The 17417-nt window shown below is 43.4% G+C and overlaps 1 protein-coding gene and 1 long non-coding RNA gene across 2 annotated transcripts; one reads left to right on the top strand and one right to left on the bottom strand.

Moving 5' to 3' along the window:
* Positions 1-5015: 5015 nt before the first annotated feature.
* On the bottom strand, positions 5016-8421 carry LOC132345905 (uncharacterized). The gene is made up of 2 exons (XR_009495489.1): positions 7559-8421; positions 5016-7074 (listed from the first exon to the last, which is right to left on the bottom strand). It is a non-coding gene; the product is annotated as an uncharacterized lncRNA (long non-coding RNA).
* A 691-nt stretch (positions 8422-9112) lies between these two features.
* On the top strand, positions 9113-15488 carry HMGN1 (high mobility group nucleosome binding domain 1). Its single transcript, NM_001034772.1, is given in 6 exon segments — positions 9113-9223; positions 9554-9586; positions 9672-9701; positions 9784-9834; positions 12803-12931; positions 14639-15488. Coding segments are annotated over 6 exon segments (306 nt in total). The 5' UTR covers positions 9113-9208; the 3' UTR covers positions 14687-15488.
* Positions 15489-17417: the final 1929 nt, after the last annotated feature.

Below are 17417 nucleotides of genomic sequence, written 5' to 3'. Positions count from 1 at the left end.
CAGGTGATGATCAGCCTGTTCCCCTCTTCGTCCTTCCTCACACAACCCTTCTTTTGTTCAGGCATCCATTCCCATTCTTGGCCCTATGCCCAAATCCAGGATTGGCTTGATTTTCTCTAAGGATATCCCATCTCCCTTCCATGTGACAGTTCCAACCAGTAATAAAGGCAATTAGTCAGGGCTTAGGATAAAAGAGACATGCTTTTCCTGGATGCTATAAATCTGCATGTAACATCTGGACCAAAGGGGAAGCTGGCTTAGGAGGGAGGAGTCAAGAGCATGACAGAGGGTAGAAAAGAATCTGTGATTGTGATAATACAGTAAGCCACTGAATCCCCCAGTGTGGAACACTGTCATGGTTTTGCTTATTTAATCTATTTGCTTATTGTTCATGTTGATCTGGGTTTCTGTAACTCCTAACCCAAACTCTCATCTCTCACCCACCCAATCCACTGAAGAGTCCTGTCAGCCACCCGCACCAAAATAGGTCCCAGACCCTCCCTCCATTTATTTCCATCCCCACAGCTAGCATCCTAGTCATTTTGTTGTCTAGATAACTTTAACATTTTAAAATACTTATTTGGCTGCACTGGGTCTCAGTTGTGGCAGGCGGGATTTTTAGTTGCAGGGTGTGGGATCTGGTTCCCTGACCAGGGATCTAACCCAGGGCCTCTTGAGTTGGGAGCTGGAGTCAAACACTGAACCACCAGAGAAGTCTCTCCTAGACAACTTTAAAACCTCTCCTGGTCTCCTGTGCCTCCTCCCAGCGATCAGACTTCACATCCCAACCTCTCAGCCCAGCCTCCACTTGGGAGTCCAGATTGATGACTTCAGATGCCCTCAGAGCTCCACCACTGCTCTCACATCCTGGCTGCTGCCTTCCCTAAGCACAACATGTTTGCCTCCTTCGTGGACACCAAGCTTGGTCCTGCCTCAGGATCTTTGTGGGAGCTGTTTCCTCTGTCCAGAGGCTTCTCCCTCAGATCCCTCAGAGTACAGGTCATCTCACCCTTCCCTTTTCTCCCTTGGGAACTTCCCGAACGATCCCATGTACAGCAGCTCCCTTCTGTGTGGTTCCAGCACATTCTATATTAGGACACTGCTTCCTTCAAGGTGCCGTCACCATGGGAAAGAATTTTGTTACTTTCCTTATTGGTATTCCCACTGGAGCAGAAGCCCCAGGAGGACAGGCATTTAACTCTTGTGCCTGTCTATCCCTAGGTCACTCTATCCCTAGGTTGAGGACACCACCTGGTAAGGGGTAGGCAAACTGTCGCCTCTTATCCATTCTTTCTCAGTTCCCCTCAGAACCTTCTCTGTCGCCACCATTTCTGCCCTACATTAAGCTTGTAATTCTAAAATTCCTGCAAGCACGTCCTGACTAGCCTGAATCAATGCATGATTTTCCAAAGTGGGTCACGTGGACCCTGGGTAGAGTGGTGGTGAGGATACTTTCGTGAATGTATACAAAAGTCCTGTGGATTCTTGGGGAATTTTTAGACCTTTGTGTGTTCAGGTGATTATCTGACATTCTGCATCACCCAACATAGATTGCCACTTTTGACCAAGCATTACCATTTTTGTGCTGTTTTGGGTGTGTGTTTATATTTGGCATCAAGTGCGACCAGCTTTCCACAGTTTATGGGTAATAATAAAACTGTAGAAATGATTTTAATTCATAAACAGTGTATATCACATGAGACCCACGTCATACCACAGAAGGCCAAATAAAGGATGGCTTGTCAATTACACACAAGGTGCCAGAACAATCTCTGCAGAGATCATACGGGCCAAATACCATATGCATGCAGCAATTTGCTTTTAGCAAAACTCATATTCATGTTAATGTTACTGGTTTAAATTTTACTGGTTTTGTAGAGATTTGGGGAGGCTCAAAAGTTAGTTCTAGCTTTATAATTATTTAAAACTGCTAAGTGTTAAACATTTCAACCTTAAGTTTGCAAAGGCATAAGTGGACTTTATAATAGTCATTTCAGCCCGTACTGGGGCTTGTAAGGACATTTGTTTTATACAGTATGCACATGATGTGTATGTACGTGGTTATTCATTGCAACATCCTTTGCGGGAACGAAACACTGGGCACAATTTGTAAAGTTTGGTCAATGGAGAATTTGGTTTTAAAATCTTTGGTACAAGGATTTCCCTGGCCATCCACTGGTTAAGTCTCTGAGCTTCCAATGCAGGGCGCGAGGGTTATCCCTGGTTCGGGAACTAAGATTCCGTAGGCTGCGTGACATGGCCCAAAAAAAATAATAAACATTTGGTACATCTATATAGTGCACTTCAATGCAGCAATAAAAAGGAGGAATCTTAACAAGTACTCATAGGAAACAAACTCCATTAACTGAAAAATGCAAGGTGCCAAACTGTGAAAAATAAGTATATATTATATATACACTTATATTTGCATAAAGCATTCTGGAAGGATCCAGAAGAAGCAGCAGCACTGGCAGCTCCTTGAGACAGCCAGACCTCTGGGGGAACAGAAGCAGAATGGAGACTTCTCTGGAAAGCATTTTGCTCTTGTGGAATTTTGAGCCATATAAATATTTCTTCCAAAAATAAACAGAAATATAACAAGTGGCATCTATAATTACATATGCTTACATACAGGCAGGTCAAACTAAAATGCCTTCAGAGGCTTGGTAGAAGACACAGGTGAGAAAAATCACCAGGGCTGGAACCCTGACACATTAGAAAAAGGAAGCCTCCTTACAAGTTAGAAGGTCAAGTGTGCTGTGGAATCACACACAAAGGAGACCAGGAGAAGCTGAAGCGCCCTATTAGAAGGTGAAATTACCTGATTCGGGCATGTTACAAAAAAAAAGTTTTACAAACTTTACTGCTGACGTCTCTCCAGAAATGCACATGCACAGCTCCATGAACGTTCACAAAGCAAACACAACAGTACAAGTAACACACAGATCAAGAAATACAAGATGGTAGGGAAGGAAATGGCAACCCACTCCAGCATTCTTGCCTGGAAGATGCCATGGACAGGGGAACCTGGTGGGCTACAGTCAGCCATGACTAAGCACATCAGCACACACTATAATCTTAAATGGTTGTTTCCTGTTGTATTCTTACCAGAAGAGTTTGGGACTTCCAGTTCTTCCATATCCTTGCCAATATGTTTGGTCTTTTTAAACTTTTGACGTTTTAGATTAATGTGTAACGTTAAAAAAAATAAATACAAGATGGGCCTTCCCTGATGGTCCAGTGGTTAAGACTCCAAGCTTCCATTGCATGGGGCCCGGGTTCAATTCCTGGTCAAGGAACTAATATCCCACATGCCACTCGGCCAAAAATTAAAAAACTAAGTTGGGCCAAGATACAAAATTACTGAAAAAACCTTTTTTTAAATAGAAGATGGCCAGCTCCCTTATGAAGCCCTCCATTGCTCTCTTCCAGTCACTAGCACCCCACCCACCTCAATTACTATCCTGACTTCTGACACACAGGATTTGTTTTGCCTGCCTTTCTGTACTGTATGAACAGGATCACACAGTACTGTGTCTGGCCTGCCTCTCAGTACTGTGCTTGGCCTCATCTTGGGTGGAGTTGCAGGCAGCCGTTTCTCATTGCTCATACTTTTCCACCTGTCCATTCTCTTGTTGGTAGGCATCTAAGTTGCTGCCAGTTGGGCTTATAAAATAGTTCAGTTATGAAAATTCTATTTCATGTCTTCTTGTGAACAGATGTAAGCTTTTTTTTTTTTTTGGTATGTTTTTGCAGTGGAGTTACTGAGTCACAGAGTATCTGTTTACTTTTTAAAAAAATACTAAGACTTTTCTTACTGTCTTCCAGTTGCTCCACATCCTTGTCTTGGCAACTTTAAGAAAAGTCACAAGTAAAGCAAACACCTGTGGGCCACCCATCTGTCATCACTTCTGGCCCAGTGCATTGTCAGTTCTCATGGAAGAAAGACCTTCATGAGGCTGAGCTCTCAGCACATCATTCCCTTAAGACCTTGTTGGATTCCCTAGTGGTCCAGTGGTTAGGAATCATGAGCTCTCACTGCTAAGGGCCCAGTTTCAGTCCCTGGTCAGAGAACTAAAATCCCACAAATGGATATCAGGGGGAAAAAAGGAAAAACAAACCTTGCAATGTCTCCCAGGCTAACAGCCAGATCCCTTAGCCTGGCGTCAAGTGCTCTCTGCAGGATGCCCTTCTTTTTTCTGCCTCTTTTCACGCATTTTCCCTTCCCACTGTCAGTGTGTCCATCCATGCCACTCTAAGGGTTCTGCATGGCTGTCTCATTCTGCTAAGAACATATGCCTTGGGATGTTCTGTCTCTTTTAGTGGCTTCCTCTTCCACTTAGTAATTCAGGCCAATTTGTGTATTAATACTTTTCTCCCCACTGAAGTACCACCACGTTCTTGGAATTAAGTCAAGTGGGCCTTAGAAAGCATCACTATGAACAAAGCTAGTGGAGGTGACGGAATTCCAGTTGAGCTATTCCAAATCCTGAAAGATGATGCTGTGAAAGTGCTGCACTCAATATGCCAGCAAATTTGGAAAACTCAGCAGTGGCCACAGGACTGGAAAAGGTCAGTTTTCATTCCAATCCCAAAGAAAGGCAATGCCAAAGAATGCTCAAACTACCGCACAATTGCACTCATCGCACACGCTAGTAAAGTAATGCTCAAAATTCTCCAAGCCAGGCTTCAGCAATACGTGAACCATGAACTTCCTGATGTTCAAGCTGGTTTTAGAAAAGGCAGAGGAACCAGAGATCAAATTGCCAACATCTGCTGGATCATGGAAAAAGCAAGAGAGTTCCAGAAAAACATCTATTTCTGCTTTATTGACTATGCCAAAGCCTTTGACTGTGTGGATCACAAGAAACTGTGGAAAATTCTGAAAGAGATGGGAATACCAGACCACCTGATCTGCCTCTTGAGAAATCTGTTGCAGGTCAGGAAGCAACAGTTAGAACTGGACATGGAACAACAGACTGGTTCCAAATAGGAAAAGGAGTACGTCAAGGCTGTATATCGTCACCCTGTTTATTTAACTTATATGCAGAGTACATCATGAGAAACGCTGGACTGGAAGAAACACAAGCTGTAATCAAGATTGCCAGGAGAAATATCAATCACTTCAGATATGCAGATGACACCACCCTTATGGCAGAAAGTGAAGAGGAACTAAAAAGCCTCTTGATGAAGGTGAAAGTGAGAGTGAAAAAGTTGGCTTAAAGCTCAACATTCAGAAAACGAAGATCATGGCATCCGGTCCCACCACTTCATGGGAAATAGATGGGGAAACTGGAAACGGTGTCAGACTTTACTTTTTTGGGCTCCAAAATCACTGCAGATGGTGATTGCAGCCATGAAATTAAAAGACGCTTACTCCTTGGAAGGAAAGTTCTGACCAACCTAGATAGCATATTCAAAAGCAGAGACATTACTTTGCCAACAAAGGTTCATCTAGTCAAGGCTATGGTTTTTCCTGTGGTCATGTATGGATGTGAGAGTTGAGCTGTAAAGAAGGCTGAGCGCTGAAGAATTGATGCTTTTGAACTGTGGTGTTGGAGGAGACTCTTGAGAGTCCCTTGGACTGCAAGGAGATCCAACCAGTCCATTCTGAAGGAGATCAGCCCTGGGATTTCTTTGGAAGGACTGATGCTAAAGCTGAAACTCCAGTACTCTGGCCACCTGATTCGAAGAGTTGACTCATTGGAAAAGACTCTGATGCTGGAGGGATTGGGGGCAAGAGGAGAAGGGGACGACAGAGGATGAGATGGCTGGATGGCATCACTGACTCGATGGACCTGAGTCTGGGTGAACTCCGGGAGTTGGTGATGGACAGGGAGGCCTGGCGTGCTTTGATTCATGGGGTTGCAAAGAGTTGGACACGACTGAGCCACTGATCTGATCTGATCTGAACCTAGGGATTATCACAACCACTGGCAGAGGGTAGGGGCTCAGTACATGTTTGTGCCAAAACTTGGAAACACTCTGATGCTATTCTTTAGAATAAATATTTACTTGCCTGAACCAGGTCTTAGTTGCAGCATGTGAAATCTAGTTCCCTGACACGAAACTGAACTGGGGCCCCATGCACTGGGAACAGGAGTGTTAGTCTTTGGACCACCAGAAGTCCCAACGCTATTATTTTTTAATGTAAACAGGAGCAGGGCGTGGGAGCGAGTAACAACCTGTGAGGGAAAAGAATATGAAAAAGATTACATATGTGTGTGTATCACTATTCTATACACCTGAAATGAACACAACATTGTAAATCAAATATACTTCAATTCCAAAAGAATTACTAACTGAACAAACATCTAAGGTTCTGGGGACGATTATTAACAGGGTTCCTACCTTTACAGAACTCCCACTCTTGTGAGGGAGACAGGCAGCAAATAACTAAACACATAAAGCAATTATGGAATGTGACCAATCATAAAAGAAATACTGCAAGGTGACGTGGAAGGAACTGAAAAGGGGGAGATTACATTAAAGGGGGACAGGATTGCCAGAATAGATCTCAAGAAGAAAAGAAAAAATTAGGGTTCTTGTCCAAAAGAAAAAGGTAAATTTTCATTTTCCCCTCTCCCCCAATTGTTCTCACAAGCAACCAATCGCACCACCTCTCCGGGCACCTTGCTGAAATATGCAACGAACATGTAACTTTATACTCAGCATCAGTTCAGTTCAGTTCAGTCGCTCAGTCGTGTCCGACTCTTTGCGATCCCATGAATCACAGCACACCAGGCCTCCCTGTCCATCACCAACTCCTGGAGTTCACTCAGACTCAGGTCCATCCAGTCAGTGATGCCATCCAGCCATCTCATCCTCTGTCGTCCCCTTCTTCCCCTGCCCCCAATCCCTCCCAGCATCAGAGTCTTTTCCAGTGAGTCAACTCTTCGAACGAGGTGGCCAAATTACTGGAGTTTCAGCTTCAGGATCATTCCCTCCAAAGAAATCCCGGGGCTGATCTTCAGAACGGACTGGTTGGATCTGCTTGCACTCCAAGGGACTCTCAAGAGTCCAGTGTCATTGCCTGGAGAATCCCAGGGACGGCGGAGCCTGGTGGGCTGCTGTCTATGGGATCGAACAGAGTCGGACATGACTGAAATGACTTAGCAGCAGCAGCAGCAGCAGCAGCAGCAGCAGCAGCTAGTTAGTTAACAGATGTGGCAAGAACTAGAGATTGGGAGGTGCAATCCTCAACTGACAGCTCAGTAATGGTCTCAATGACACGGTGACATTTGTGGAAAGACCCACAGATGGTGAGGAAGAGATGGCACTGGTCTGAAGCAGCACAGGAAGCATTCCAGGCAGAGGGAACAGCAAGTGACAAGGCCTGAAACAGTGATGCCCAGCCTATTTGAGACTGGTAATGAGAACCAAGGGGAAAAACCTTTTGAAGTGGGCCCATTGGCAGAGGACCATATAAACCACTCTAAGAACTTAAGACTTTTTTTGGCCAAGCATTCCCATGCATCTGGGAATGTTAGTTCCCAGTGCATGCATGTGTGCTCAGTGGAGTCCAACTCTTTGGGACCCTATAGACAATATAGCTCACCAGGCTCCTCTGTCCATGGGATTCTCCAGGCGAGAATACTGGGGTGGGTTGCCATTTCCTCCTCCTCACTCAGGGAAGGAATCCCCACCTCCTGAAGTGGCAGGCATGACTGTTTACCGCTGCACCATTTGGGAAGCTCCTTAGTTTCCGGACCAAGAATCAAACCCACAAGCCCTGCAGTGGAATCCCCGAGTCTTAACCACTGGACCGCAAGGGCAGTCCAAGACTTTCTTGAATGAGCTGGGAAGGCAGTACTTATGGATCAGGAGTTAGAGTCTGACTAGTGGTTTCGAAAATTCATTTCTACAAAGAGCAGCCTCATTCTTTTTCGCAGTAGCTCATTATTCCACTATGTGATAGTGTCATGGTTTATCTGGAGCTCTTCAGTCGTGGACTTTCAGTCTGTTTTCAGTCTGTTTCTTCCTCTCCATGAACTCCAGTTAACACTGTTCTGATTAAAAACTTCTTCTGCAGTAACTCAAGTGGTCCTTACAAGCAAAATTTTCTTATTCAGTAAAGAAACTGGGTAACGTGCTCTCACTGGTTCCCAGCTGACTCCCAGCGTGAAACTCTTTTTTTCCACCTCAGAAAGGTAGTTGGGTCAGGAAGTGGTTAGAAAACAAACAAGAACTGGGTGGGCGTTCTTGCCCTTTCACTTCAGCGCAGGAGAGGATCGGCCGGCCAAGGGATCTGAGAGTGGGTCCGCGCGTCCTCGGCTTGGTGGGTGTGGACTCAGACGCCCACTGAGCTCCTGAGACGAACCGCCAGCACCCCGAGCCCCTCAAGGGACGGACGACTTTTTTTAAAAAGCTATACGAAAAGACCCGACCAGGGTATACTGGTTGGGAATCCAGCGCCGTCGCAAAGATCCGCGCCTGCGCAGTGGCGCCCCGCGCGGACGTTCCTTCCCACGACCTTCCATCCCGCGCCTGCGCATTAAGACCGCAGGCCAGCAAGACTGTAAACCTAGTAGATAGCTTTTCTTACCGACTGAGGTGGGCAAAATTGGTTCGTAGTTAAACCCGTTGTCTCTCCCTTCCCATTCTGTGAACTATAAACCTTCCGACCCAACTGCCCCTACAGAGAAGGGACTCAACCTCGGGGTTTCCCTGGCGCTGGCTGGCGACCAGGTACCCCGGAGGGGTTGTGGGTGGGCGCACACGGAGACCACGTGGCGGGCGTCCGCCAATCAGCGTGCAGACCGCACTTTGCGGCTCGGCTTCAAACAAACTACCGTCAGGCGAGAGCGGCCTGTGGGGCCCCGCCCCCTCGCCTGGGTCTGGGGCCCCGCGAGACGGCGGGCGGGTGGGGGCGCCGAGAGCGGGGGCGGGGCGCAGTGGTCGAGTGACGGCCGGCCTCACCTATTCGGGGTGCAGGCCGCGGAGCGGTGGACCCCGCAGCCAATGGGCGGGGGCGAGGGCGAGGGGCGGCCCGGCCGGCGGGGAGGGGGAGCCCGCGGCCGGGGGACGCGGGGGGAGGAGGGGGCGGGCTCCCAATCCGGTTCCATCCGGTTCTCCCACCACCCCCGCCGCGGGTCCCAGCAGCTCGGGCGGCGGGAGGAGCGGCAGCGGTCAGGCTACTCAGCTTCGCGAAGGCTCTCGGCGCGCCGCGGCCCTCAGGCACCCGGCTCTCGCCCGCCCCGTCGCCACGATGCCCAAGAGGAAGGTGAGCAGTGGCCGCGTCCCGCACACGCCCACTCCGCCGCCCGGCCGTCCCCAGAGCCCCGCGAGGCCCAGGCCCGCCGCTTCCTCTGCAGCGCTGGGCCGGGAAGGCTGCCGAACTTGCGGCGGGCGGGAGGGCTAGCGCACGGCGGCCTCCGTGCCGCGTTCTGGAACGTTCGGCAGCTCGAGGAGCCGGGTGCGAGATTCGAACGCGGCGGCGGGAATCCGCTGACGTCACGCGGCCGGGCATTGTTCTCGCGCTCAGACAGGCCCGGGGCGCGCGGGCACTTTTGTTCACGGGCTGTGCCCACTCGCCCTCTTCTTTCTCCCGCAGGTCAGCTCCGCCGAGGGGGCGGCGAAGGAGGAGGTAAGAACACGCTCCGCTCCCGGGGGTGGGCTAGGTTTGCTCCGCACCGCGTATTCCTTGCTCATTTTCGTTTTTTCTCCCAAAGCCCAAGAGGAGGTCGGCGAGGTTGTCAGCTGTAAGTAAAGCAAGCCCCCTAACCTTTCTTTTCCGTGGGTTCGAACCTAGGGAAGAAGCTCAGTGTTACCTTTGTCTTTCAGAAACCGGCTCCTGCAAAAGTGGAAACGAAGCCAAAAAAGGCGGCGGGAAAGGTAGGTTTCAGACTCAGCCTTTAGAGATCATGGTGTCTTTGAATTGTTGCAGGTCTCTAACGGTTACTGCTGGCAACGGAGGTCTTAACTTTGAGACTCTGCAAATCAACCACAGTTTGTTGTCACAGTCTGCCGAAAAGTCGTCGGAGGGTTATTTTATTTACCACTTTAGTTTTATGTTATATAACTTCAATAAACAGTGCCTTTTTTCAGTTCAGTGGCTCAGTGGTGTCCGACTCTTTGCGACCCCATAGACTGCAGCATGCCAGTCTTCCCTGTCCATCACCAACTGCCTTTTTTAGTATGAGAAAAATTCAGTGAATGTAGTCATCATCCTGGCTTACGAGAGTATAACGTATCACATTAGTGCTGCTCCAGAATTTGGGAAATTTAAATTCTGAAACTGAAAATATTGAATAACTTTCACTCACCAGGGTAATTCATTCTTTGTAATGTGTATGTTATGGTTAATGGTTCCCTGTTGGTGGTTCTCTGTTGCATGTTTGGCCTTCCTATTCTGAGTATCAGAAAAGCTAGGACTGAAGCCAGGAGATGGGGACTGTTTTTGCATATGAGGTTTGCAAAGCAAGGTAGGGGATTATACCTTATGTGCAGGGGGAGATCAAAAATTATATTCTCTGAGAACATTCCTCTTTTAAGATTATTTTGTATAGTTCATGTGAAAGTTCTCTAAATTGTTTTATCCTGACATTCTTTAAGATGATCGTAAATAGTGTTGCTCTGGAATAGATTCCTGATTGCTTTATTCACATGGAGAGTGTTTGGGTAGTTGTTGGATGTTTGTATTTTGAAAATCTAAGTTGGGACAGCAAAATATGTGTACATCATTTGTGACTCTTTGGATCTAGCATTGATACCACCCTCTAAAGCTCTTCTTTGTTCTTCAGGGGAAATTCATGGTGTGATTAACTTCTGTTAACTCAAAACTTAGATGAAAGTTTGCTATTAGAAGCCTCCTCTCCCCTCAGTCTTCATTGTTATCTCCCCTTTCCTAAGAGTATAGGTGAAAGCTAAATACTGAATAATACCAAAAAATTTTCCTTTGTCTTTATTTAAACATTGTACAGAGCTGAGTGTAAAAATTTCAGCGTTTTCCCAATAGAAAGTTGTTTTGTGATCTTTTCAAAGTGGATTTAAAGAAGGTATAGGTGTAGTAGGCCAACTTGGAATTTCTCAGACCTGAAAATGAAGAATTCCATACGAAAAATCAGTAAAGGGAAACTTCATGAATGCAGGGAAAATAGATCTTGTTGGAAAGTATCCACTTGTAAAGTATACTATTACTACTCGTCTTTTATTATTTACTTTTTCAATAAACCAATTGGCTAAAATGCTATGCTTGTTTTCTTTTACATCTTTTTTATTTACCTGTCTCTGTTTTAATCTGTCCTAAAAGTTTGGGGTTTTATTTTGTTTTTAATGAAAACAGTTCAGAGACTTCCCCGGTAGTAAGTTTGTTAAGACTCTTGAGTTCCCAATGCAGGGGACCCCAGATCGATCCCGGGTCAGGGAACTGAAATTCCACACGGTGCACAGTGCGGCCAAAAAGAAAAAAATCAAATTTTACTATCAGTTGCATTTGGGGCCATTAGATGTAATTAACGTTTTTCTTCTTCCCTTTCAGAGGCCAACAGGTAAGTTTTCACGTGTTCCTTGAGAAACAAACCTGTCGGCTCAGTTTCCTAAAGGAAAAGTGATGGGAAAAGGGAGAAGTTTTTCTTCCGTTTAATTTTAATAAAGTAGTATTGTCTTCATAATTGATCCACTTTAAAGCCTTAAACAGAAGGTAAAGCTTTTGGTGTATTGATTACCATTCTATAGATGCGTAGATTTATTTTCTTTCATCTCGATTTCCGGCTGTTAGTAGTTAAAAGTAATATTTCAGTCTAGGCTGTTATCCACTTAAGGTTTTATACTTTCATGATGCTCTGATAGCGGTTATGAAATTAATGAGAAATCTAAAGCCATCAGATTGTTAAAGAATTATTTTTAAATGCAGAAAGTGTTGTGACACTTCATGGTGTGTCTGTATGTAGCAGTGTTGCCCCAAATACGTTTGTTATTAGATGATTTATTGTTTATTCTAAAGATACTCAGTTGCTAGTGGTTGACTTGCTGTCATGTATGGAATGCCACTATTGGCACAGAATCCATTCCACTGATCCCCCGCTCCCTTAGCATTAAAGTTGTAAGGTCTTCTGTATCTTTGTGGCTGTTTAATGCAAGTATTGGTCAGTATTACGCAACTCACTGGTGACTTGACTTAATTTGACTGTTAACTACATCCTCTACTTATAGGAAATAAATATTTGTTAGATTTCTCCTTCCCCACTGGTGGATCGAATCCAGAAATACTGTTGTATATTATTTTAAAGCGGCATAACCTTTGAAGGTCTTTTATCATCACATACCTGTGTGTTTTCAGATACTTCATATGCCTAAATGAAATTATAAACTCGATCTTTTTAGCTATTGATTATGTATCAAGGGACTAACTGGAGCAGGATAATCAATCTGACCTTACAACATGGTGCTTTTCTCAGGTGAATCCTCGGGACAGTGGTTATTTGATAATTTGATTGTTGTTCCCACTTAAAAGAAGTTTGGGGGTGGGTAGGGTTGGGGGCTGGGAGAGAGCCTTGCAAAAATTCTTCAGTTTGTCTGTTCTTTCCTGTTGGAACTTCAGAGAACAGTGGAGAAGGGGAGTTGCTGAGGCTTTAGATGTAATTGTCTTGAGTCTGGTGAGGCTTGGTATACAGGTGCTGTTAGGACCTCAGCATGCTATGTGGTCCTGTTGGCTACGGGCTGACCTTGAAGTGTGTCCTGTAACTCAGACTGGCAAGCGGCAGCACTAACACTGCAGCTATGGTAGGGACAATTCCTAGCAAGTCAAAAAATGTTGATAAGTGCAGAGTTGATACTTAAATATACTCTTATCTTATCACAGGATAAATCTTCAGACAAAAAAGTGCAAACAAAAGGGAAAAGAGGAGCAAAGGGAAAACAGGCGGAAGTGGCCAACCAGGAGACTAAAGAAGACTTACCTGCAGAAAATGGAGAGACTAAAAACGAGGAGGTCAGGAGTGTGTGTGTGATTTAATTTTGACTCTCAACAGTGAATAATGTAGCAGATAAGACAATCTTTATAATATTGAACAAAGATTGTATTTTGCTCCAAGTGGGCAGAATATTTTTTATGAATTTAGATAATATTTTAAATTTTACCTTTAATGGGTTCTTTTTTTAACTGTAAACATGAAATCGTACACAGAATTTTACATTCAGATTCACCATTTTTATTGTATATATGTTTATTAATTGCTAGATTTTTTTTAAAGATTTCTTTTACTAAATTATTTTTCTTTACATAATGTAGGGATTTTGTTTAAACATTCTGGTCTTTTTTTTAACCAAATTGCCATCTGTGGATCTTAATAATTTTGTTAGTTTCTTTTTTTAATATAAATTTATTTTTTAATTGAAGGATAATCACTTTACAGAATTTTGTTTTCTGTCAAACCTCAACATGAATCAACCATAGGTATACATACATTCCCTTTGTTAGTTTCTAATATTCTGGATGTTCCTTTAAAAATTTTTTTAATCCATTCCCTTAATTTTTCACATTTTTCTTAACTTTTATATAATGAAGTTTTTCTTAAAAGTAGCCACTTGTCTAGATTTAGGTAGTAACTTCGATCAATTAAAAGGGTTGATGTCCTCAATCTATCCTTTTAAGCTCTGAAAAAAAAGATTTTACCTATAAAAATAAGTGGGTTTCAAGGTTGTGGTAAATAACTAATACAATTATAAGGGGAGAATGTCACCTTCTAATCCCTTTTATCAAACTATAGTTGATTCTCATTATCTGTGATGGTTGTATTCTATAAGGTTGCTCCAAGTACTGGATAGTTGAACGTAGTGGAAATACAGGGTTAGAGTCTCAAAATACACTCATTGCAACATTTCCATCAACAGATCAAACCATAACCTTAAGTGCGTGTGTGCTTAGTAGCTTCAGTCATGTCCATCTCTTTGCAACCCCATGGACTGTACCCTCCCAGGCTTCTCTGTCCATGGGATTCTCCAGGCAAGAATACTGGAATGGGTTGCCGTGTCCTTCTCCAGGGGATCTTCCTCACCCGGGATCAAACCTGAGTCTCCCGCATCTTCTGCCTTGCAGGTGGCTTCTTTACCACTGAGCCACCAGGGAAGCCCCCAACCTTATGTGCTTTCATGCTTAATACGTGTTTTTGAGAAATTATATAGAACGCAGGGCCAAGAGAGGCAGCAGTGTAACTTGTGCTTCAGTCAAGCTGTCCGTTGTCGGTTTTCTCCATATACACAGATGTATACCACAGCCTTGTTGCACATAGTCTTGAAAAACACTAGACTTGTCTAGTCAACATTTTCTCCACCATGAGGACAAAAAAAATTGATACGTGTAGCACTAAATAGACTGTGAAATAAATGCTTGTTTACAGCGTTAGAGCTGAAACAAGCAGGGTTAGCTGAGACTGCATGTCACGTGACTCGTGGTTTTACTGCTGTGTATTTGCACAAGACCGTGGGAATGCCATCAGTATTGATTTTGGGTTTACAAATAACTTGTAGTGAGTTGGTGAATTCACCAGTACAGAATCTACAAATATTGAGAGTTGAATGTATTTTTAAGACTTAATAGTACAATGAGGAAAACTTATTATAAATGCTAAATATAGCATTTATTATAGCAATGATGCAGGAGTCAAATGTTTGATCACTTTTTTTCATTGATTTGCAGAGCCCAGCCTCTGATGAAGCAGAAGAGAAAGAAGCCAAGTCTGATTAATAACCACATACCGAGTCCTGTCAGTGGTCCCTGTTTCCCTTCTTGTACAATCCAGAGGAATATTTTTATCAACTATTTTGTAAATGCAAGTTTTTTAGTAGCTCTAGAAACATTTTTAAAAAGGAGGGAATCCCACCTCATCCCATTTTTTAAGTGTAAATGCTTTTTTTTAAGAGGTGAAATCATTTGCTGGTTGTTTATTTTTTGGTACAACCAGAAAATAGTGGGATATTGGATACGGGAGGCTTTGATTGTCTTGGGTGTCAGCTTAACATTCCATAGATGGGGGGTAGCTTTTATATCCTGTAACACAAAAGCATACTAAATGGCAGTTTGGAGTCAGTTGTGCATTTAATGTCTTGAACACTTTAAATTACTTCTCTTCCCATATCGTTTTGGTAGAATTATTTCATACAGCAAACCACTTTTTGATCTTGGCTCTCCTGGTCAGAATTTTGTGCACTATACTATAACATCTTTGGTCGTGGTAGTCCAGTTTTCCTAGTAACTTGGTTAATGTGCTGTGAACGATTGACAGTTTCGGTATGTAGTGTATATGATATTAAATTGTGAATCAGTGGGACTTATGATGTAACAACATATCAATATTTGAAGATATTGGTACTTGATATCCTGTTAAGGAAAGTTTGCTCCAAATTTTAAGCTGGAAAGTCACTGGAATATCTGTTATGAATCACAACTACATATTTTAGATTTCTGGTACATATGTGAAGAATTGTGTACAAATTGAAATGTCTGTGTAGTGATCCTCAAAACAACCAATAAAATCTCAGTTATAAAAGAATTTCATGAAATGCATGTATTAAGTTCTGGTTTAAATTTTATATATATATATTTATTTTTGGCTCAGTGACTTGGAGGATCTTCATTCCCTCTCAGGAGTGAAAGCCTGAAGTGTCCTGACCCTTGGACCGCCAGGGAGTTCCCTAGATTTTAAAGAATTTCCGCGTTTGTTCTTACTTCCTTTTTTCTATAATACTTCTACAGTGTACCTTGCAGATATTTTTGTGACTAAATTGGCTTTTTGGGAAATGAGCGCCTTGTCCTCTGAAGCAAAATAAATACCTAATTACTACTTTTCTTACGAAGTAAGCTTTAAATAATGAGTAAGCTAGAACTAGGTGTGTGTGCATATTTTCAAGACTTGTTTTCATGTGTATTGTCCTGTTTTCCCATCTAAATAGTCTTCAGAGATAATACTGGACACCTGTGCTGATTTGGTAAATGCAGAAGTGGGGCCAGAGATAGCACTTTGCAAGGGTCAGCACTGAAGAGGGCGAAGCCATGGAAGAGACTTTAGAGCTCTCTACACTTGATGTTACACCACATATGGATTTGATGAGTAGGATGCATGAGTGCTTTAGAAATGACTCCTACAGGGTCATAGAACTCTGCAAAGGCTGTGTGCCATTTGAATGTCCCCAGAAGATCAGAGTTCACAGGGAGTGGCAAGATGTGGCATCTTAAAAAGTGAAACTACAGAAAAAAATCCAGAGGACATTGATTTGGGTTGAACTGGTACCAAAAAGAGGGCTTTGCACAGTCATCAAGATAGTATGGTACTGGCACAAAGACAGAAATATAGATCAATGGAACAAAATAGCCCAGAGATAAATCCACGCACATATGGATACCTTATCTTTGACAAAGGAGGCAAGAATATACAATGAATTAAAGACAATCTCTTTAACAAGTAGTGCTGGGAAAACTGGTCAACCACTTGTAAAAGAATGAAACTAGAGCACTTTCTAACACCATACACAAGAATAAACTCAAAATGGATTAAAGATCTAAACATAAGACCAGAAACTAAAACTCCTAGAGGAGAACATAGGCAAAACACTCTCTGACATACATCACAGCAGGATCCTCTATGACCCACCTCCCAGAATATTGGAAATAAAAGCAAAAATAAATGGGACCTAATTACAATTAAAAGCTTCTGCACAACAAAGGAAACTATAAGGTGAAAAGTCAGCCTTCAGAATGGGAGAAAATAATAGCAAATGAAGCAACTGACAAATAACTAATCTCAAAAATATACAAGCAACTCCTACAGCTCAATTCCAGAAAAATAAATGACCCAATAAAAAATGGGCCAAAGAACTAAATAGACATTTCTCCAATGAAGACATACAGATGGCTAACAAACACATGAAAAGATTCTCAACATCACTCATTATCAGAGAAATGCAAATCAAAACCACTATGAGGTACCATTTCACACCAGTCAGAATGGCTGCGATCCAAAAGTCTACAATAAATGCTGGAGAGGGTGTGGAGAAAAGGGAACCCTCTTACACTGTTGGTGGGAATGCAAACTAGTACAGCCACTATGGAGAACAGTGTGGAGAGTCCTTAGAAATCTGGAAATAGAACTGCCTTATGATCCAGCAATCCCACTGCTGGGCATACACACTGAGGAAACCAGAATTGAAAGAGACACGTGTACCCCAATGTTCATCACAGCCAGGACATGGAAGCAACCTAGATGTCCATCAGCAGATGAATGGATAAGAAAGCTGTGGTACATATACACAATGGAGTATGACTCAGCCATTAAAAAGAATACATTTGAATCAGTTCTAATGAGGTGGATGAAACTGGAGCCTATTATACAGAGTGAAGTAAGCCAGAAAGAAAAACACCAATACAGTATACTAATGCATATATATGGAATTTAGAAAGATGGTAACAATAACCCTGTATA

The sequence above is a fragment of the Bos taurus genome, chromosome 1 (assembly GCF_002263795.3).
Source record: "Bos taurus isolate L1 Dominette 01449 registration number 42190680 breed Hereford chromosome 1, ARS-UCD2.0, whole genome shotgun sequence".
In the NCBI taxonomy this organism is placed as follows: domain Eukaryota; kingdom Metazoa; phylum Chordata; class Mammalia; order Artiodactyla; family Bovidae; genus Bos; species Bos taurus.
Note: the sequence above shows the minus strand (reverse complement) of the source record. Positions and strands in the feature narration are given on the sequence as shown.